This window comes from Macrosteles quadrilineatus, unplaced genomic scaffold (assembly GCF_028750875.1).
Source record: "Macrosteles quadrilineatus isolate MER2022 unplaced genomic scaffold, UCM_ALF_1.0 Scaffold_7__1_contigs__length_78375512, whole genome shotgun sequence".
Lineage (NCBI taxonomy): Eukaryota > Metazoa > Arthropoda > Insecta > Hemiptera > Cicadellidae > Macrosteles > Macrosteles quadrilineatus.
In genome coordinates this window covers 58,377,225-58,401,594 of record NW_026542600.1, presented here as the reverse complement: position 1 = coordinate 58,401,594, position 24,370 = coordinate 58,377,225, and the positions used below count along the sequence as shown (strand labels likewise).

Sequence of the window (24,370 nt, the reverse complement as noted above, 5' to 3'; positions counted from 1 at the left end):
ACGTTAACACTATAAAAAATAACTAGCAAATGTAAATAAAAAGAAAAATCAAATGAAGAAACTATTTAATAATTATGTCAAAAATCACTGGGACTTGGAGACCATTCAAACACCTTTTACACACACGCATACACACACACAATACACGCATGCAACGACTCACTACAGGGCCTGTACAGGCGGCTGGTAGCCCCAAAGGGCCGTCACTGCTCTGTCCCTGTAGGCCAGCAGCGAGCCGACTCTCACTCACTCACTCACTCCCCCCTCACACACACAAACACATCTTTGACGACACACGCACACGCACACGTACCCTACGAATACAATGACACAAGATGATGATCAATCTGGCCACGGCCTGTTTCCACTAACCATTTGTCTACTTGATTTTTATACGTTTTCAAACTGCAAGGTTCGGGATACTTTAAACTATTAGGTAATTTTGAGAACATTATTTTTGCAATGTATTGGGGAGAAGTTTTATTGATCGATTAATTAACTTTTGGAAATTGGATACCAATATTAACTGAAAATCTAGTTGGATAGTTGTGATAGTAGTGACCGGGTAAATGACGCCTGATTTTTGCAAATCTTTGAGTTCTTGTTCTACAGCCCCACGAAGAGCATAAGGCACGTTCCTAGCCTTACAGAAAACTGGAGTTGTCTGATCCTTTAAAATTAAATCAACTGACATGTTCTTAATTTCCCCGTGATCATCATCGAAAACTGTTGCATATTTCTCCATTAAACTTGTAACTAAGTCTACAGAAGGAACATCCTTACCGTTTATCAGGTGAACTTCCATGTCCTCATCAAAATTTGACTGCATGCGGGAACCCAGGCGATTCCAATCCAGTTTGATTTCAGATAACTTGATATCACATTTCTGCAAAGCAGTTTCCTCATTATAGAAATGTTTAAAATAGACATCGTCGGGCATGACGGTTACTACCGCCCCCGTATCCAGAACCATGTCAATTGGAGTACCATTGACTAACATATTAAGAACAAGCACATCAGGTTTATTGCCATTTGCATAAGCGATAGTTAACAATTCAAACTCATCGCTGTCATGCTGATCTTTAACTTGAGGTTCATCCTCCGTGTTGTCACCATCACACAAGTTTATGAATCCCGTTTTCTTAAAGGTATTCCTAGCTTTGCACATATTAGATAAATGTCCTTTCCTCTTACAAGAAAAACAAGTGTATTCTATATAAGGACAGGCTTTAGCATCATGCGATTTGCCGCATCGATAACATCTATACTTCACATCGCTACTGTTACCCTGGTAACTAGCATTACTGGTACTCGTCTTATTAAAATACCTATTTGGCTTTAACTGTCTTAGGCCTACAGAGGTTTTACTGTATGAAGGCTTAACTAGGTTAATTTCACAAGATTGCTTTTCAGGATGTAATGATCTAACATTTTTGTTAGCGCTTTCAGTCAAAAGAGCAAGTTCTAGGGCTTTTGAAAAGTCTAGGCTATCCCCCTCCGCTAAAAGTTTGCTTTGAATAGCAGGCGACTTTAGCCCGCATAAAAATCTATCTCTAAGTGCTTTGTCCAAAAATATATCAAAATTACAACTAGCTGCTAGTTTTTTAAACTGTACTGCATACTTAGATATGGTTTCCCCCTTTTTTTGGGATCGCTTGTTAAAAATAAACCTTTCATAAGTAGTGTTATCCTTTTGGTACATAGTGTGCCTTTAATACTTTTACAACCTCCTTATAATCTACTTCACCTACTTTTTTAGGATGCAGAAAGTTTTTCAGAACTGAATATAGGGCAGGGCCCATGATTGAAACAAAGTAAGCCACTTTATTAGCATCATCAATCTTATTGATGGTAAAGAAATGTTCTAATCTCTCTGTATAGTTCTCAAAAGTTTCAATTTCCTCATTTAACCCTTAGAGTGCCAGGCGAGAAATAAAAGTAACGCTCAAAAAATGCCGATGATTTTTCCCGAAGGTCGTGCTAAAAATGCCGAGCGCGATCTGGCGATTTTTAGGTTAAAATTTCGTAAAAATCGAATTTTTGATATTTTGACCAACGAAAATTGATGTATCGCATCTAGTAACTTTCGACTCAATGTTAATATATGGGTTAAAAGAATCCGAGTATCCATTCGGTTGTTATGACAACTGTTCGATCATTACGAAACGTCCGGTCAGCCGGACGTTGGCACTTTTGGCTCGTTCTAAAAACGTCCGGTCGGCCGGACGTCGGCACTTTTGGCTCGTTTTAAAAACGTCCGGTTCCCCGGACGTTGGCACTCAAAGGGTTAATTCATTAACTTTTCCTATAATTTGCTTTGCCATATTTGTAATCAATAACTAGAAGCAATACTCACAGAAGTAATCCAATTTCTCATTTCAACACACATTTAACCTTTTACAAAACTTTTCCAAGTTCAAAACAGGTTATGTTATTGTTTGGAACCACCAATTTCATAACGTAACAATGTAACAAACTGTTACTTATACCTGTTACTTTTAAGTAACTGCTTCGTGGTCTCAGTTGCTTGATAACTGTTGCTTGTCACTGTTTCAATAACTGCTACCTGGAGCCGTTGCGTGTAACAGTTACTTGAACACAAACACGATTTCTTCTATTCCTGTTGCTACTGGCCTTCTGCAATATTCACAAAATTTGCAATTTTTACACTTTAAAAACAAATTCACACGTGAAATTCTTTAAAAATACTCGTCACCACTTATTATACCCGGAATAAACATATGTAACATATGTAAACATATATAGGTAAAACTCTGCTTATGGCAAATGCACAATATTAAAATATACTGATGACACTAGCATAGGTCTTCACGTACCTGGATCATGACTGAGACAGCCTCTTATCGCTTGGCTTCATCCTCTGATGGGTTATAGGGCGGACAGGTACAAAGTTCATTTAGGCCGTATAGCCCATTATGCTAATTGTTCTTATAATGTCCGTTTCCTGATAATTGTATGAAACTAAACTAAGGCCTTAGGCTCTTCTACCTTTTCATATTAATATTGATTTAATAAATAAACTTTTACTTTATAACAATAAAGACTGACATTCTTCCACAGAAACTTCTAGGCGATTTCGTCAACAAATCAGAGTGGTCACGCATCATAGAGGAGTGTGATCCAAACTTTGCATCACCTGATGGAATTGATGGACTGCGGCCTATCCATGTGTTTGGTCTGGCTAATGTACTGCGCCGACCCATCCTGCTCTTAGACTCTGTAGCAGGCATGCAATCTTGTGCTGAGTACGCAGGTGTGTATTTACTGTGCTTGGTTCAGGGGTCAAGCTTAGGTCAACATTATATCATGTTTGACTATTCTTTAGGGGTCTGCGGTGCTTGGTTCATAAAACTTTCACACAACTGGTAAATTATTTCCAACCAACGCAGTGTCTAGTTTTTTTTTTAATTTTTATAAACATATAAAAGCATTCAGTATGATGAGAGTGTAGTTGCCAGCTGTTCACAGCAGACGACAATGTAAAACTGGAGGATATGATGAAGTATGGCAAAGAGCATATTTTTGTATCAGCTTCAAAACTAGTTATAAGACAGATACAACTTTTGCAAAGTTTTTTTCTGAAACTAAAATTTGGATTATCACAGAGTAAGATTATTGTATTTTCATTTACAAAGTTAACATCCATATTATCAATCATATCATATCAATCATTAGTTTACCTCAGGCTCAATACAATTTTCTTAATACATTTTAAAGCTCTTCCAAAGAATCAAAAGACCCAGGTCTAGACCTAATTATTTAGGAGGTCCTATATATAAATTAAATTGATTAGGTGACAATGAGGGTAGCAAAATCACTATCTGGTTCATAATATTTAGATTGCATAAAGTACCTTAAACACAATAAATGATACAGGAAACTAAAAAACATTTAAGCCTTAAACAGTCACATCTAACAATATAAGACAAGATACAGAACATGCAATGACATAATTTGAGACCGAGTAGGCTTGAATAACGAAAAAAAATTATGCAAACAACAACTATGCTTGTGGTTTTGTCAATAGAAAGATAAAATATCTATAACAAATATTTTAACTTATAAAATAAGATTGTAGATTAGTTACAAGTTTAGTATGTAGCCATAAACAGTTTTATGGCAGTAGGCAATGGCCAGTGGCAAATTGGATATTCACGAAAATACTGACTGATTTAGAGATAATATTTAACAGTCATTATAAAACTATTATTTTTATGATAAAATAGAATTGGGGAGAGTCGTAAAGAAATAAAAGTGATAAAACTCAACAGTTCTTGGAAGTACTTGAATACAATATTATTGTCTGATAAAATGTTATTGTCGTGATAAAATGTTAATGGATTTGGGACTGGTAATGGGTTTTTTATTGGATCATCACCCTAGTAATAAATTATGAAGATCGTAAACAAACATCTGATAAGACTTCAACTGTGATAGTAAACTGAAAGTAATTTATTATTATAATAGGCTGTACCAAGCTGTAAGGAACCAATGACGGTAATTAAGCTGTTTACCGTACCTGCAGACCCCTACAAAAGATACATTTACAATCTACACTTAAGTTATTATGAAAAAAATATACCAACAGTTTTAGTAATTAAGTTAAGTTATTGACAGTTGACTTGATATTGATTTCAAGTTTTCATTATTTGAGGGTTAGTATTCGGTTAAAAAATGTTCACTATTCGAATACTATTCGAGAGAAAGTATTTGATTCGAAAAAATTCAAATTCAATTCAAAATTCTCTCTATTTGATTCGTATTCGATTCGAAAAGAAATAGTATTCGCACACCCCTACTTAAAATTTATAATCACTAAAACCGTAATATGGCTATTCTAATAAATCTGTACAAATAATATTACAAAACTAACTAAAGGTGTTAACTTATTATTTCATCAAATATTACATCTACGACCCGTTTGCCGGTTGGTGTACAACATACACGGCGGGATGTAAATAAAAAGCTACACTAGCGCTCAGCACTCCCAGCGAGAATATTGAGAATCAACGTCCAGTGGGCCATCTCAAATCGGCCCACCAAGCTCCATATACCAATGCATTGTTCCCTGATGGTCAAGCGCCGCTGGCTGGCATTGCCTTGTCCATTACGTTCTTGTGGTGGCTAGAAGGGCCTGAAATCCATAGCCCTTCAATGTGTTACGAGATGATTGCATTGTATGTCAATAAAAGTTATGACCCATTGAAAGTTAAATACCCCCGCCGCAGCAAACCTGCCATCCAAGCGAATTTCCATTTGGCTGAATTGATTTTCAATTGATCTATTTAAATAACATTAGGTTTAACGAGTACCTAGGTTTGCTGCTACAAGGAATCTAATAATGTGTGTGTTTTAAGTAAAATAATTATTGCTTAGTATAAAATGAATATATTTGCCAAGTTTGATTAAAAGATATCCATAAACAAGCAAACTACAACATTTTACAATATTCTCCATAAGAATAACATGGGAATTTTTAATTTACCATTTTTTAGTTTTCTCCTTAACCAATAACCGTACAAAAACACTTTGATATACTGAATTGTTTGTTTTTTTAAGCTCTTTAAGAAGGTTTAGAGAAAAATTGGGAAATTTTGTGTTTTGAGGGTCAAAAGTGAGAAAAACCAATTTTTACCCCATAAAACCCCCCATAAAACCCTGTTCCCATGGTCCGATCATGCTGGATCGCGAACTCATTCAAGTTTATCCCGCCTTACACCTTCAAACCAAATTTCATCAAAATCGGATAAAAATTACTCAAGTTATCGTGTTCACGGACACATATATATAGGCCTATATATAAATCTATATATATATATATGTATATAAATATACATATATATACATATATATAAATCTATATATATATACATACATACATATATAAAAATTTGAACGAATGGTGTTTTTGGCCTCTGGGGACATCAAAATGAAAAAGTAAATTGGTCCCGGGTCTAGGTCTTACCGTGCCACCTACGGTAATAGCTACTTCCCAAAGGGAAATTCGCTAAAACTAATTTATATCACAGTTTTATTGAATAATATCAACCAAATAACAAATAAAGTACTTAAAAATATACTTAACTGTTTATCTTGGGTGGGCCCGGCCCACTTGGCCCTTATGGAAGCACCGCCACTGCTTACTTGAACACATTGAATAAGTCAAAGAGGAGTTCCAAGAGGATCATCCTCCAAAGATTCAAAGCTTATATTTTTTCCATTGATAAAACATGGGTGAAACATCCTATATTGACTGGGCTACTGCATTTTAGCGAATTTCCCATATAGGAAATTCCCTTGACCCGGGACTGATTTACTTGAGGTCCCTAGAGGCCAAAAACATCATCCGTTCAAATTCATATATATATATATATGTCCGTTAGCACGATAAATCCAGAGCCGGATTTCCCAATAGGCCCGGTAGGCCCAGGCCTATGGGCGCTTGCACGGCTGAGAGGAAAAATATCTGTTAATATCTAAATATAAAATAAATAGCTATAGCTTAACATATTTTGCGAGTTGATAAAAAAAAAAACTCTTGCTAATAAAGCATTGTAATTTTGAAATTAATTGAAAGAAATAACTGTTAGAAAATTTAAACTATTTTTCAACATTACGCATCAATTTCGTTACAACATTGGTAACTAACACTGGTTATACGGGAGTAGGCTGTAGGGATGCTGTCGAGCGCCCGAGCGGTAGGCCCACACATCGTATTGCCACCGGACTCTTTGAACTGCCACTATGCTGGCTCGGCGCTACTGATCGGAGTGATTAGGAGCGCATGCGTGTTAGACACCCTTACCACCCTCATCTCACAAAAAGAAAATTTATCAACCAATCTTTTGATCAGTTTACAATAACCTACAGGGGAAGTTAAAAAATATAATACGTTTTGATGAATATTAAAAATACGATAAGTTTATCTTTAAAATTCAATAACAAAAAATATTTACCTGAGTTTGCAACAGGTTATAGAAAAATTAAATCCCCTCCAAAGCACCATTGTCCATTAATGGTGTCATTTTCTCCTCAGTTCAGACCTGAGGATAATTATGGTTGGCCGGACTATTGCTTTGTTTTGCTTTGCAAATATAACCTAGATACAGTACCACCATAGATTAACCATAAACTCAATTCAACTTCTTATCATATTGTAAATTCTAAATATTGTTTTTCGTGTAATGACACTGGAAGTTGTTAGTTTTGACGTAATTTTGTTTCTATTATTTTAGGGATAGTTCTATGTTATGTTGTGTGTTTTAATTTCTTGTAATAATTTGGACAAACTAGGTTTAAATAACTTAAATAAAAAGAATTGTTTTCAGCTAATCCCTAAGGATGACAAATCTACGAAAGGAGTATGTTTAATCCATGGTATCACAAACTGTTATGGAGTTCATGTTTTGGGGCCTGAAATCGGAATCAATGGACATGCTTTTTTGCAGGAATGATGTGTGGGTTAGATTGTTTTGTTTCAGTCCCACAAGTGTGAGCATTTGCTAAAAACATAAAATTGCCAAAAGTGTTTAAGACGGCTTTTGTTAAGGCTAACCAAGACAATTCTTCTAAAAACTTAAAATGTTAAAATTCCGACGATGAGTGGTGTTCAAGCAATTAACACATAGGCCTAGGCATGATATAGTTTTGAATAAAGGTTTGTAGGAAAGAAAATCTGACCAGACTAGGGGGTGGAAAAATTATTTGGGCCTAGGGACGCCAAAATGCTAAATCCGGCCCTGGTAAATCAAGCAAAAATTATCTGATTTTGATCAAATTTGGAATAAACCAGCTTGATCAGACTATGGGAACAGGGGTTTATGGAGAAAAATTTTATGGAGAATAAGTAAACTGTTGTAGTTTGCTTGTTAATGGATATATTTGGATCAAACTTGGCAAATCAATTTATTTTATACTAAGCTATTAATATTTTACTAAAAAACACATTTTATTACTATCCCTTTAGGCAGCAAACCTAGGTACTCATTAAACCTAATGTTTTTTTAATAGATTTAATTGAAAATCTAATGGAAATTCGCTTAGTCTGCAGGTTTGCTGCGGCAGGGTATGTAAAAATACAGACAGTTAAATAGCACACAATAAGTTCACAACACATTTGGAAACTGTATTTCACCCCTACACCCTTGATTTTTCACAGGAAGTCAAAAGGCACTTCATTCTGAAAAAGTCCCAAGGAGCAAGATATCTAGCTAATTGTGTTGTGATCTTTTGTGTAAACTGCCTGGAATTATTTTATTGGGTAAGTTCTTCATAAATGTATCTCCTCTATCCAATAACTAACTGTATGAGTTTGTGTGTTTTAGCTTTGTACCTGCCTGGATTGTTTACTCCTGATAAGTGCTGCAACAAAGAAGGCCAACTAAACCCTCCATTATGCATTGCCTGGAGCAGTGGCGCGAGGAACCACTACATTCCTCTTGTCCCTGTCAAAGAACGTAAGTAAAAGAAAATTGTTCTCTGAGTTTAACAGGTACAGGACTGTCAAGTTGTTGGGTTTTACAAAAACCTTGTACAACTAATGGTTTATTTACAGTAACTCATTCTCTCCCAGTAGTAACACTCCTCTAAATGTATTTTCAAGCACCTTATATTCTATCCTAAAGTTTTGAAACCATAAAAATTACCAATGGATTTTTTAGGTGTTTCTTTACATAGTCAATGTCATTGGCTTCTTTACAGCCTAGCGCACGCTGCCTTGCTTAACGTCGGTAAAAACAGAGAATTTACATACTAACATATATATTAGGGGTCTGCGGTACAGAAAATTTAAGGTCGGTACGGTACAATATTTTGTACCTCGGTTCTCGGTACAAAATCAGTACGGTACGCGGATACCCATATTTTTGCGGTTTTCTGCTCAGAACTGTATTTAAACCATTATTTTTAACTTTAATACATTGACATTACTATGAAAATGGATGGTATCCTACATTCATTGTTTTCTAACAACAATTACTGTACCACACATTGTTAAAACATAACCTTTTACTACTACGAGGATTGTGTCAAGAAAAATCACAGTTAAGATAAAGGCTTTACCTATTTTACTCTGAGATACTTTGAATAGCCATGATAAAAGTGCTTTTAAAAATAGGATAAGAGTTTTCAGGAATAAACATATTTGAAACATTTATTGACAAAATAGTTTAACACGTTCGCGGCGGCATGGGAGCGATCGCTCCCATACGGAACCCTAATGCCATCCTGGTGGGTGCGATCGCTCCCAAGCTGCAATGCAGTACGAAATGATTTTATTTTTAAGCCAGGATTAGAGCTGGAAACTTGAAACCTCGCACAGCACTGCTCAATAGTATACTGTATTTTGTTGTGGTGTAGGTTGGTAGTAAATTTCCCCCGTAAAATCCCCGTCTGGCAATCTCAAGAATCTACTTTTTGTCCCGTCTTTTTCCCTCCATTTGACAATACAATTCCAATGGGACCGGCTACGTTCCAAGCAGTGCTGCTATTTGTGGGTGTTTAGCAAACTACGTCGACTCTCGTTGTAAAGCAGGACATCCTCGCACGTTATTTGCTATTCGTCAGACCGAAATTGGAAAGCCAATCACACGCGACAATCGGGTTTGTTCGGCGCTGAGGGCTGCGCCGCACTGGGGATACGCCCGCCATTTGACGTGCCGCCGCGAACGTGTTAACACAACTGATAAATTATTTCCAACCAACACAATGTCTAGTTGTTTTTTAAATTTTTAAAAACAAAAGCATTTGGAGGTTATGATGAAGTAATGGCAAAGAGCATCTTTTTTTATCAGCTTCAAAACTAGTTATAAGATGGATACAACTCTTGCAAAGTTTTTTTCTGAAAATAAAATTTGGATTATCACAGGGTAAGATTATTGACTTTTCATTTACAAAGTTAACATCCACAATATCAATCATATCAATCATTAGTTTATCTCAGACTCAATTCAATTTTCTTAGTATATTTTAAAGCTCTTCCATAGAATTAAAAGACCCAGGACAGTCTTGACAGTCTAGACCTAATTATTTAGGAGGGCCTATATATAAATTGATTAGGTTACAATGAGGGTAGCAAAATCACTATCTAGTTCATAAGATTTAGATTGCATAAAGTACCTTCAACAGAATAAAAAATACAGGAAACTAAAAAGAAAACATTTAAGCCTAAAACAGCCACATCTAATATAAGACAAGATACAGAACATGCAATGACATAATTTGAGACCGATTAGGCTTGCATAACGACAAAAAAATTATGCAAACAACAACTAGGCTTGTGGTTTTGTCAATAGAAAGATAAAATATCTAGGCCTATAACAAATATTTTAACTTATAAAATAAGATTGTTGATTAGTTACAAGTTTAATATGTAGCCATAAACAGCTTTATGGAAATTTACGTAAATACTGACTGAGTTAGAGATAACATTTAACAGTCATCATAAAACTATTATTTTTATGATAAAATAGAATTGGGGAAAGTCGTAAAGAAATAAAAGTGATAAAACTTAACAGTTCTTGGAAGTACTTGAATACAACAATTATTGTCATGAAATGGATTTGGGACTGCTAATGGGGTTTTTTTATTGCATCAATACCCTACTAATAAATTATGAAGATCAACAAACATCTGATAAGACTTTTATGTGCTAGGAAACAATTGTCATTGACTACGATAGTAAACTGAAAGTAATTTATTATTATAATAGGCTGCACCAGAACCGATGACGGTAATTAAGCTTGTACCTATATTTATATATTGACGGTAATTAAGCTTGTACCTATATTTATATATGTGTCCGTTAGCGCGATGACTCAAGCGAAAATTATCGGATTTTGCTAAAATTCGGTATAAGCGTGTAAACCTACATTTATTCGAACGAGCGAACCAGCATGATCGGACCATGGGAACGGGGGTTTATGGGGGGTTTTATAGGATAAAAATGAGTTTTTCTCATTTTTACCCTAAAAAAATAAAATCTTGCAATTTCTTTCCAAACCGTTTTGTAGAGCTTAAAAAAATGAAATAATTTAGTATATTGAAGCTCTGTTGTACCGGTACGCCTAAAGGTTACAGAGAAAATTTAAAAAGTGTAAGTTTAAAATTTCTGTTCTTATGTAGAAAATTAAAAATGTTGTAATTTGTTTGTTTATGGATATATGTTGATTGTTGATGTTGATAAAATTTGGCAAATTCAATTATTTCATCCTTTGCTATAAAAGTTTGGTCAAAAACCACTTTTTACCTTCCCCATAGCAGGAAACCTAAGTACTCGTTAAATCTTATGTTATTTAATTTGGGAATAAATATGTCTTATTTATGGAAATATTTTAGTAAAAATGTAATCAGACAAGTATAAACTCTCTTAGTCTGCAGGTTTTCTGCGGCGGGGGTATTTAATTTTTTATTTCTTATAGGACAAACTTTATTAGCAAATTCCCTACAGGGAAGTAGCTACTACCGTAGGTGGCACGGTATGACCTAGACCCGGGACCGACATACTAATACATTTTAATGTTTCTAGAGACCAAAAACACCAAAATTTGTATATGTATGGACTGTATATACGTCCGCAAACGCAATAATTTTTGTCTGGTTTTAATGAAATTTGGATTGAAGGTGTTGTATTTATAAAGACCAGTGTTCAACAGGAAACCGTCTAGCATACAATGACCTGTAATACTGTCCGCGAGAGTAAAGAAGTCCCCTGAGCTCCGGCCTATTCGTAGTTTGAAGGCGTTACGCTTGAACGTTTCGCGGGACAATTAGAACCGTCTTCGTACGACGCGTTAATATCAGGTAACACACCATCGACGTCTACACTTTGCCAACATTTCTGGAACGTTAAATCATTGCCCATCCAAGTTTCGTCCAGATAGAAAATTTTCTTATTTTGTTCCCTTAGCTTCCTCATCTCTCGCAAATACTTAAACCTCCAATTAATAATGTCAGGCCTTTCAATCAAACATTTTCTTTTGGAATCGTATTTCTTCCTCTTTAACCCCATATCTTTGAAAAGACGCCGAAGTGCCCATTCGATCCATTTAAAATTAATCCTTTCTCTCAAAACAGATAATAGTTTTTTTTTTTTTTGCTACACTACTGTGAAATAACCTGTTTTCGTTCCATGTTTATCACCTGCGAAAATCCATCATTACATTATTTACTACGGCAAAAGAATGTTAACTATCTTTTTTAGATTTTGCCGACGTAAACAAACAAATATTTGGTATCGCTTTATCAACTGTTTAAATTTTCTGAAAAGTAACGTTCAAAACACGAGTGAAAGTGGGTCTATAAAAATAATGATCAGCCTTCTTGCGTTTTCAGCTATTTATTATTTGATCTTTTTGAACTTATCGTATCGTTTGATAGGTAATTAAAAATGCTAAATAAAAGTACTTTTGACATTTTTTCATAAAATCAGCCATTCTTTAGTAATTTAAGTTTAAACATTTTAAATGGCCGCCATTTTGAGATTTTAGGTTGAATCAAGATGAAATATTTTTCGAACACGGGTCTCCTCTACCTTAACCTACAGACCAAGTTTCATAAAGATCGGTTGAAAATATTAAAAGATATTGTTTATGTAAAATATACAAACGGGCGGATATCTGGTTAACAAAGCGATTTTGGAAAGAATGTTATTCTTGATTTTCTCTTTATTTTGACCCAAGGAATCACTAAGTAAAATATGTCTTCACCTTTTTTGAACACCCTGTATATATAGTAGCGCCACATTTTGAGCTGCAAGGACTGTCCAAAACCAAACAGAACTCCAATACGCAATCATACGAGAATGCACTGAATCAAATGGCGTGACCACATGATGATAATCCACTTACCAAAACAAAGATATGAGTATTTATGTTTACAACAGTTGTTTACAGACAGCTATCGAGGCGAGGCACTCAGATGCTTAGCGCCTGCAAATAGTGCGCGATAACCTCCAAACATAGCTGCGTATCGCTCTGGCTCGAGGGACTTCTTTACTCTCGCGGACAGTACAAGGGTCTCCAACCTTTTTTGTTTTAGGGCTGCATTGACAATTTTTGTATAAATAACTTCTTGATCAGCATTGTACGTGTTATTAAATTTACGGAAAGTAAATAAAGATATGTCTTATAACACTTAAAACATATATTTACGCTTATACTGTTATTCACAAGATGGTAAATATACAAAAGATGGTAAGTGGTAAAATCACTCAGAGACGTAGACCATTATGCTGTTCGGAAGGAAGTGACAACAAACGCTTTCACCAGCCAAGGACCCATAGATCCCAGCAGAAAGAAAGAACTGAAGACCTGCAACGAAATAAAGAAGAAGCTGGAAGAGAATAGCTCAATCGTCGTGAAAGTGGACAAAAGCAACGCCATAGTAGTGCTTGAAAAGGAAGAATATATAAAGAAGACTGAAGATTTCATCAAAGAAAATAACTTCAAAGAGCTGAAAAAGGATCCAACGCAGAAGTACCAAAAAGAGCTGTCCGACGTCGTGAAGAGATACACCAGAGTGATTACCGAAGAATGTAGACAGAAGATGAACATCCTAAATTCCAAAGCACCCGTGATGAAAGGGGTCCCGAAAATACACAAGAAGAATGTACCCATCAGACCCTTTTTCGAACCAAGACAATAGAGGACATCGCAAGAAAGACGAAAAAAAAACTCAATAGACAGAATACGCTACACAGCAGAACAACTTTAGAAGAGATAAAAGAGGAAAACACCAGATATGTCACATTTAGCTACACGGGGACTACAAAACAAAGGACTGCTAACAGATTCAAGAAATACGGAGTTTCGATAGCCTACAGGACTCAGAACACCATGAGTAAAATACTGCACCCAAAAATAGAAGATTGTAACAGATTCGACGCATCGGGCATCAATAAAATCAATTGTAACGATTGTGATAGCTTCTACATTGGACAGACTGTGAACTTCGTCAACCGCTTCAAAAACCACATATCCGCATGGAGAAACAACAAACCAGAAAGATCAAACGTCGCACAACACCTGTTACAAAATGGACACTCAATAGGAAAAATGGAGGATAATCTATGTATTTTAAAGAATTGTAAGAAGGGATATGTGATGAATGCTTGGGAAGAATTGTATATTTATAAGGAAAAATGTAAAAATAGAAATAAGTTGATTAATGAACAAGTAAATTTCGATTCCCGTTGTACTTATAAAAATGTATTGGCCGGTGTTTCCGGTAGCCAATAGGGTATAAGAAGGGACGCCATTCAAGATTCTTGTCATTCGCCTATTGGGTCTGATGATGATTGGAGTGTCCAATCAAAATCGATCACCACTTACCATCTTTTGTATATTTACCGTCTTGTGAGTAACAGTTTAAGCGTAAATATATGTTTTAAGTGTTATAAGACGTATCTTTATTTACTTTCCGTAATTTTTGTATGAAAAGTCATAAAAATATCAGCCCTGAAAGTAGTCCCCCCCACCCCCAAATAACCTACAATGTGATAGTTTTCTGATTAAAGCATATCGCACGCTCAAGTGTGCCAAACCTGTCCGTGCCACGCAGTCCAGAAATACCCCACCTGACTTCTGTACATGAAGTTAAATGGAACTGTGCACACTAAGGTGCCGCTTCCAATCGCTGTGGAATAATTTCCCTTAGAACTCATGGGAGAAGTCAAGTGGAATAATTCACACGAATAACAGTGTGGTTTAGCACGCCTGGTTCCATGGATCTGTCACCTTTGTTCACCTTTCTGTTGGTCACCTTTGTTCTTGACAAACACAACCACATGGCTGTATGTTATGGGTAGGGATGGACGAGATTGAATTTTTAGTTCGAGACGAGACGAGACGAGATTTTTTATTTCTCATAAAATTTCGAGACGGGATTTCCCTTCTCATACACAACGGGAAATGCACGTTCAAAATTTTTACCTGATTTTGTAACATTGTTAGATGACTGTTTAAATACAAAAATAATGATAATAGGCAAGAATATTTACAATCTTTTAACATTAGAATAACATTTTTTTTATTAATCACGCCTAACTTATTAAAAATGGCTACGATTAGGAAACATAGTGATATCAGTTAGGATAGAGTTCAACTTATCCTAAAATAAAATAAATCATAAAATAAAAGCAATATTAATTTTTATAAAATAGTTACTTGTTTTGACTTTTTATAGTAATAAAACATTCCTCACACTGCTTACACTTAACAAAACTTCTCAAATGTTATTAAAGTAATATTATTAAAATAATTAAAGTAATATTTACATTTATAGAATTAATTAAATAAGAACGCCTTCGCAAAGGAAACGCAACTACAACACGCTCCTGTATTGCGGGTATTTCATTGACTTTCTGCAGGCGTTTTTAATTTTTTTATTTTTTTTATTCTCGTCTCGATAAAAATCTCAGCCAAAAAGAAATCTCGTCTCGTGTAACGAGATTTAAAATTTCCCGAAATTTCGAGACTTGACCATCCCTAAAACATGCATTCATGAACGGAAGTGATATTAAAAATAAGCAGTACGGTACAGTTGATATTCCCCTGTACAAACAGTGGTATGTGTTTAACTGTTTTTACAGTACATTTATAGAGCCTCGTTATTATCCCCTGCATTCGCATTCTGTTGCGAAGCACAGGTTAAACTAAATACAAATATAAATAGGTTAAACATTTAATATAAATGTCCTTTCAAATTTTACCTTGCAATTCGTTGTTTTAATTGTGCTAAGTTACGTATGATTTGGGATAAACCGTATCCCCTAAATAATAGAGTATTTTTCAATGTAGTCAACTAAATTAAAACAAAGCCATTAAGAACGATAAAAAACAGCCACAAGCCCATTGCAACTAATGTTTATTAACAGGATGTGTAAATGTTTGCAGGGCCACTGCCACAAATTCCTAAGACTCTTCTGCCTAAAGTGTGGCTGCTTCCCCAGTCTGCACTAGAGCAGTATTTGAAATTTAATGAGAAAAACTGCGTCCTGATCGGTGAGTAAAATAAAATAAAAAATTGTAAGTGATAACTTGGACAAGGGGTTTTTACACTTTTTTTTACGAAATACCGCAATAATGATTTACCCAGTTTATTTCTAGGCATAGCTTTTTGGCCAAATAAGAAGTACTTTTGGAAAGGGATTGACATCAACTATTGACTTGATGGGCTTATCACAACCCTAAATTGTGTTTTACTTGGAGTAATTGTGTTTTGGAGAAGTAGGTACAAGCATGATAGTTCCAGTGCGAGGCTTGCACTGTAAACACCTTCCTAGATGAGTTGAGTACGATACTGTACATAAGATACGTTCTGCCATCCAACGATTTTTCCTAGCATTTTGCTACTTTAGGCATGTAGACTTTTAAACCAGTAAACATATTTAGCTACTAATAAATTTTTATAGGTGAAATTGCGTTTATTCTATGTATATTTTGTCAATTTACCTGCCTGCCTGTAGAAGCCCTCCTTATGTGATGTATTTTAATCATATTAATATTATAAATGTGAAAGGTTATGTGTTTGTATGTTTGTTTGTTTGTTTGAAGTTTAATCACACATTAACTACTGGTTGGATTGGGTTAAAATTTGGTATGATGATAACTCACATTCTCGATTAACATTATAGACATATTCTTATCTCAAAAATCCTCTCGGACTCTGCCCCAGTGGCTCTGGAATTTTCCATGTTAACTTATGAGTATTCATATTTAAAAGGAATTGAAGAATTTTTCCAGCTATTACACAAGTTGGTTCTATGAATTCAATTGCATTAAAAGGTTATAAGGTTTACCAACAGGGTGCAGCACTATTAATTCTTTTTGCATTTATGACAACAGCTAATTTGAAGCAAACAGCAACAAAAAGCTGTGAGAACTTTACTTTATTATATTGTTTAGGTGCAGAGATAGAACATTATAGCTATGGTACATGTTCTATAGGTACTATAGTTTACAGTACATTATAGTAAACCAAATTTTCTTATAACGCACGTGTCCTCTCCCATAGCAAACGCAAACCACAATTATGACTGCAATAAGCATTTTATACTTATACGCCAACCCCGTACGAAGGACGGGTACTCTGCTAGTAAATAAATAATTGCAGAGGCATCTCCAGAGGGTCAGCTAAGCCTGGGCCCTACTCAAAGTTTTGGTAGATATTTCAAAATTATAAATAAGTAAAGACATTTAATTACAGTAGACCTCTTATCTGGACACCTTTTAACCGGACATCGGTTTGACCGGACTACACTCTGTAGAAGTGACATCTCTTTATGCGGATAATTTTTATCAGCACATCGGTTTAACCGGACTAGATTGGCAGGAAGTGGGCGGTACTGAAACGACTGTTCTTGTGGGAAAGATTTGAGACCAATGATTATTATATGTGTCAAATACAATATTCTCCTAATTTTAAGTAAAATACTGTATAGAGTATGCATTTAAACGGTCCGTTCTGGAGATTTTGGGGACGTCGGTTTAACCGGAAAACCCGTTATCCGGAATGGCCTCGGTCCCGAGGAGTCCGGTTAAGAGGAAGTCTACAGTGTATGCAAATAAAGGAAAAGCATTAAAACTCTATTTTGCATTTACAATTTTCAATTTCTTCCTTTTTGCTGGGAATCCCCTCCAACCGCTTGTAACCTGATCAAACTCCTTCTTGATCCTTGTCATGCCTACCCAAAAAATTATTCCTGGAGCCACCCTTGACTAAAAAACACTGTTCAGAACAGGTGATCTCATAGTAGACTGACGATTTGATCTTTGTCCTCAGGGGTAGTGGTGAGGGTTATCCTCGTGTTATTTTACTCCAATTTCAGAAGTGTCTTATATTACGATTAGGGATGGACCAGACTGCATTTTTAAGTTTAAGATTTTTTTCTCATCATAATTTGAGTTGGAGACTAACTTATAAATCTCATTACTATCGGCAATTATTTGTTTGCGCAGTTTTACAATGGTTAATAAATAACAATAAAGCACTATTAAGACAACAACTAAAGTACATTAACCATACTTGGGAATAACGAATAGAAATTCTATCGAATAGCATAGCACTATTCATTAGTTTTTTTGGCTAACTTCTATTTTATTCGTTTGTTTTTAAATTAACTAACTAATAACTTCTATCAGTTACTTTTTACGGGACTAACTAATAACTTTTAACTAGTTAGAATTTTCAACTAACTTTCCCAATTATGCGGAAGCATCTCAAATACTGGTTATTTATTTCACGTGATCAGTGAGGGTTGCGTGCGGCCGTGAGAGGTCAGTGCCCTTGTAGACAAACAACGCGGGGGGTGGGGAAAGAGAAAGTCAAAGTCCAGTTGCTTTAGAATGCATTGGGCCTGTGGAAGGGTAGTGACGGCCATTATCAACACCCCAAGCACTGATGGGTGGGAAGGGGAAATGTTTGTTTGGTGATTGATATATCATCTCAAGAGTCAAAACATTGTCTTTAGTTGATGTTCATTATCTGACAAGTTTTATGTCATTTGTTTATGTTGTAGTAATGTAAAATGTCACAATGTTTGATTAAAACACAAGTACCAGGGGACCGATCTTGCTCGAGGTGTTTGATTTGTTCAAGAGGTAAAAAATAGAGCTTATAAGCCTACAAATATTTTCAGTCTTACTACGATTAATTAAGTAGTAAAGTCAATTTGTTTTTGTTAGACATCCACTTATCCTCAATTTAGTCTACAAAACTTTTTAATTTGGACGATCAATCTATAAAATGTCCACAATAAGCTTCAATCAATATAAAACTCATGATACATAACATCTGTTATCTGACGACCGTTATTGCATTAAGTCATTGGGATCGTGGAACGTTGCAACTATAATTACGGGATGGTGTAATAACGCATCAATTCGTGCGGTGCATCGTCGAAAAATACAAATCTCCTTGGCCTTTCCTTTAGACTTTTAGTTCAATGTCAGTGTATATTGTTTTGCAGTAAAACACTTAATGTTTTTGAACAGTCCTAATTATCCCTTTGGTTAATAAGACATCATACAATGCAAATGTATTATACAAGCAATTTTCAATAGTATTGAAATTGGAGGAAATCGTAGGAGGCATTTTTTAAATCATATCTTGCGCAATCTTTACTCATATTATAGTATATATTAGTAACCAAGATGTGACATTAAAAAATACTTTAAAACAACTGCCCAACGAACAACTCATTTCTACTAAAACTAACTTTATTTTCTATCAGTTAGTTTTTCAACTAACTAATAACTTCAATCAGTTACTTTTTAAACTAACAAACTTATAACTTCTATCAGTTACTTTTTACGGGACTAACTTATAACTTCTAACTAGTTAGAATTTTTGACTTACTTTCCCAACTATGACATTAACTAATTATTAATTACAAAGGTTGGTACAAAAATAGTGTACAAAATAACAAAAGCTTACACAGGAACTTAAATAGTCATGCAGATCTTAAATAAGAAAAAGTAAAGTAAGAAATCTTTAATGTAAAACTCTAACATGCACACCACAACATGTGACACAAATTTCCTGCCGGCAAAAACTTGTATGGTAACACGGGAAATTCTACCACCTAAACAATCCACGAAGCTGTTAAAATTGGTTTTGCTTAGTTTTTAATATATTAATATGTTATTCCTTATTATTTATTGTTAAGTTTAGTGACCGGTTAAAAAATTTTAATTAGACTACCTATATGATTGTAAGTTATTGATATTTATGGCTATGTAAGTAAATTAAATTAAATTCTATCTGGCCTGATTGTGTGGTGTTCTAAAGTTCCCTCGTTGACGTGTTGTCCAAACGGTCCCGCAGTAGGGCTGTATCCAGACAAAGGTCTCCCACTGTAGACGTACCGGTTGTATCAGAAAGAATAGTTCAATTTCAGCAAGATCTTTCTTTGATGCCGACGCCGCCTTTGCGTAAACCTGAAGATAGAACTAGGCTGCTAAGTCATCAAATCCACCCTCAAAACAGACGGGAAATGTCGATATATGCAAACAGACACAACAGAACTATCCTATATTGTTGCTAACAACAAGAACATCACATATATCGGTTTCACAACACAGAAAAACAACATAATGTGTAGGCGTCACGAATTGGAAACATGTTTACTTCGTCCACTGCAGCGCGACTGTACTAATCACCCCTACATGCGGAGCCGAAACAAATACGTGTTTATCTAGGGTGCTATCCCTCGACTGCCTTGACTAGCCTAGTCCCTGCTCACCGCTCACCTCACACACCTAACCCGTGTGTTTCGAGCTCTCCCATTGGCTGCCTAACTCACCCCCGGCTCCCGAACTTCCCCGAAGATATACGAGACATGTTTGTGTCATCGCATTGGCGCCATCTCCTTAAGCAAGACCCAACAGGAAAATTGTATGTACTCTTAAACTGCATTTTGTCACATAGGCCAAGTAAATTAATCAATTTTTTTTTATGAATATCAAATTACCCTTCACATCCTCCGCATCACTGCGATAATACTGTTTTCAGTAGACACAAGTTCGATTCAGAGCCCACAAATGTTTAACATTCCCCAAACCCAATAATTATTAATTTAAATTCCCTTGAAAATCTTCAAATAAACAAATATAAAATGTTTAAAATCTAAAAATCCTTTATTTTGCACCTTTCAATAAAGACAGAGTGTATCTTTTTTCGGAAATAAAATATGACTCTTTTGTAGGATTGAGTTTTAGTCTTAAATAGGTACCTGTCATTATATATAGCTAGAGCAAAACGCATACCTAGCATTTTTTATCTGCAGAAAGTAAACTCGTATAAACACACCGAACAAACGCGCACTTAAATAAAACAGAGAACCCTCTTAACACAAAATAATAAAGTCTTAAATAAAATATGTATACATACGGAATTAATATTTTTTTCTTTAAAAGTACGTGTGAACCAAGCTTTCCTCGGGGAAAATCATTAGTATTCTCTGAGAGTATTCTTTGGTCAATGCCATTTATCCAAACAGATTTTTGTGGTCTATTTAATTCCTGTAAGATAGTAATATAGTATCGTAGTTGACTTTGATTTTTAAGCAACCTCTATGATTCGCATGTAAAATATTATATGATTGGTTGTTTTTTTTTTTTTTTTGTATCAACAAACCCTAATAAGTTTAACATTAAATAAAAAAATAGTCCAGGCAAATTAGATCAAATATAGGGTGTGCTCCCTAACAAATCGTCTAAAGCTGGAAAGTGTTTTAATACCTTTTGGGGGTCCCAAATAAGACTCCTGTGAGTTTGCGACAGATTCTGAAGTCTGCTTAAGTTTTGGGAATCGAAAAACTATGTAAATATCACACTTTTTTCGGTTTTCGCTTATAACTCCTAAATAACCAGTCCTAAGGGAAATGTTGTTCAAAAGTGTCTTTTAGTGCATTTAATTTTGCGTCAATTGGTGTTAAATACGTCAAAATCGGCCGAGCCGTTTAGCCTCTGTATCTTTTCAAAGTTGAGATATTTACATCAACATGGCCAAAAGGTTGAATATTTTACCAGTTTTCGGCTTACAACTCCTAAACGACGCATGCTATACAAAAATGCACCTGTAGTTAGTTTGGAAAAAACAAAATTGTGCGTATAGTGTTTTTTTATTAATCAATAACGGCAATTGATTGTTACCTACTTTGTATGGTCGCCATTTCATTGAAAAAAGTATTAAAGTTAAAGTTGGGAAATATTACTAAAATTGGTAAGAACATAGATCCTGTCCTTAAATGGATTATGAAGTATCCGATAGTGGTTTATTCCATGATGGTCATCCAGAGGTTTATTTTATAAGGTGTGATGAGAGTAAAACCCCCTATGTAATTTTAAGTCTAATATTGTTGTCTGAGGTTCCGAAAATTCTAGGATTCATCCCAACCACCCATTATACACGACCTATCCCTGTATTCATCTTTCAGTTTTTGGCTTACATCTTCTAACGCATGCTATAGAAAAAATGTTCCTGTAGTTAGTTTGAAGAGCATAAACGTCTGCGTAGAATGTTTTCCAATTCATTAAGATCGGCTTCACCATCTAACCACTATTGATTGTTAACACTAGATCAGATGCTTGTCAAGTTTCCGAAGTTTAAAATCTTACCATTGAAATCTGGCAAACAACCAGCCTAATTACCAAAAACATAGGGGATATGGCAGTGAATCTATCCACTAGTGTGACGTAAATAAATATAAATAATAAAAACTGGGTAAATAATAAATTCAACTGGGACAGTCATGTTGAAAACGTTTGTAATAAAGTCAACTCAGGCATACATGCATTAAGACAGATGTCAAAATTTGTTTAAAAACCTTAAAAATAGTATATCTATATCATTCCTTAATTGAATCACATATTTCTTTTGGGTTGTGTCTTTATGGGGGCACATCAAATTTTAACCTAAATAGCATTCTGGAACTTCAAAAAAAAGCAATTCGCATTATGTTAAAACTAAAGTCAAAAACATCTGCAAAAGAGCAGTTTAAAGAAATAGGAATTATGACTGTTTTTAGCTTATACATTTATCAAATAGCCCTTTATATTAAACTAGCTGAACCCGGCAGACGTTATCTTGCCTTTGACTATTTATAATTTAAGTTATAATTTAAGTACCGTAACGTTTAATTGTCTTATTGTATATGAAGTGCTTATAACTAAATTAAAATACGTACGACAACTAATGAAACACATATAGTGCAAAGGATAACCGATTCTTTATTATTGCTCTTATATTAATGCTAGTGGGTAGACAATATTTTTGGTCTTTCTATTCGGCTCAATCACGTCCTGGTTGAAGTTCGTTCGCTATGCTCACTCACCTTTAGGTTGGAGCTCGTTCGCTACGCTCACTCACCTTTAGGTTGGAGCTCGTTCGCTGCGCTCACTTGCCTTCAGGTTAGCTCGTTCACTACGCTAACTCGCCTCCAGGTTGAAGTTTGTTCGCTATGCTCACTCACCTTTTGGTTGCAAATTAGCTGTTTGAAGAAATAATAACGCTGCACCCTGTTGGTAATCCTTGTAACTTTAATGCTATTGAACATCATAGAACAGAACCAAAAATTGAAACAGATGTTAAGATTCATTAATTCCATTTCTCATAAGGTTAACATGGGAAACTCCAGAGCCACTGGGGCGGAGCCGATTGGACGGATCACAAAATTGATGGTGTATAAACCTATTCCATGAAATTCTACACGTATGTACCAAGTTTCGTGGCAATCGGTTCAGCGGTGTCTGAGTTTATCACTGCCAAATATATATACATAATATATACAAACATCCTCTTTTATACTTAAGCCTCGTTCACACGGTGCGAGTTTACAAGCTACTCGCCAGCGTGTAAGAAGCCGGCGAGTTGGCGAGTGTGCTTGTATTTGTTCACACGGAGATTGTCCACACGCTAACGCGCAGACGTGTGGAAAGATGTCGGCGAGTGCACTTGTAGTCGTTCACACGATGCTTTTTCCACTCGCTCAGTAGCTGGCTTGAACCAAATCCTCCAACATCTTTGAGTAACAAGCGCACAAGCACAAGCAACTGTGTTCACACTGGGCTACTTTACACGCCAACTCGCTCAAAAGCTGGCGAGTTGGCGTGTAAAGTAGCGGCAGCGTCAACTTTTTCCAGAGCTTTTTTACAAGCAGCTTTTGAGCGAGTACGTCGTTCACACTGAGCTATTTTACTAGCTGCGTGTAAAAAAGCCGGTGTGTAGCTTGTAAACTCGCCCCGTGTGAACGGGGCTTTATAGATCAAACCATGAAAGATTGCCAAAATTGAACTCTTTTCATACATATTCAACCAGAAAAGGTAATGAATTGGTTCAACAGACAAAATTTATCGGTTTATGAAAAAATCCCATCTTATAGTGGTGTTAAATATTTCAATAGCTTACCTGACAATATAAAAATATAAGTAATTTTAATTCATTTAAAAAACGTTTGAAATTATTTCTCACCAACAGACCCTTGTATAAATTAGAAGATTTTTTCCAACTTCCTGAAATTTGATTATGTTATAATAACAATATTCTTTGTAAGTAGTTTTAAGTTTAATATTGTGTTTTTATAACTGACTCCATTCTTTACAAAATGTGCAATATGAATAAAGTTATTTTGATTGATTGATTGATTGACGTCATAGATCCTGCAGCATGGCCTATGAACAAGTAAGTGCCCATGAGAGCAACATCTTACTGTGGAGAGCTTTTCCGAAATAGGGGAATCAATGATGGGGATCTAGCCCGATGGTTCGCTGGCAGGCCCATCGCAGTGAATGCTACCCATCAAATTAAGGGATATTGTGGGATCACCTCTTCATCATATTATCAGCAAGTTGAC

General features: G+C 35.4%; 1 protein-coding gene across 1 annotated transcript in view; it reads left to right on the top strand.

Annotated features, from left to right (window-relative positions):
• LOC128997971 (deubiquitinating protein VCPIP1-like) overlaps positions 1–24,370 on the top strand; it is an 83,334-nt gene that overhangs the window by 20,451 nt on the left and 38,513 nt on the right. Inside the window, exons 4-6 of the mRNA XM_054423844.1 lie at positions 3,082–3,274; positions 8,346–8,477; positions 15,912–16,019. Of these exons, the coding sequence (XP_054279819.1) occupies positions 3,082–3,274; positions 8,346–8,477; positions 15,912–16,019 (433 nt within the window). The remainder of the gene's footprint in view (positions 1–3,081; positions 3,275–8,345; positions 8,478–15,911; positions 16,020–24,370) is intronic.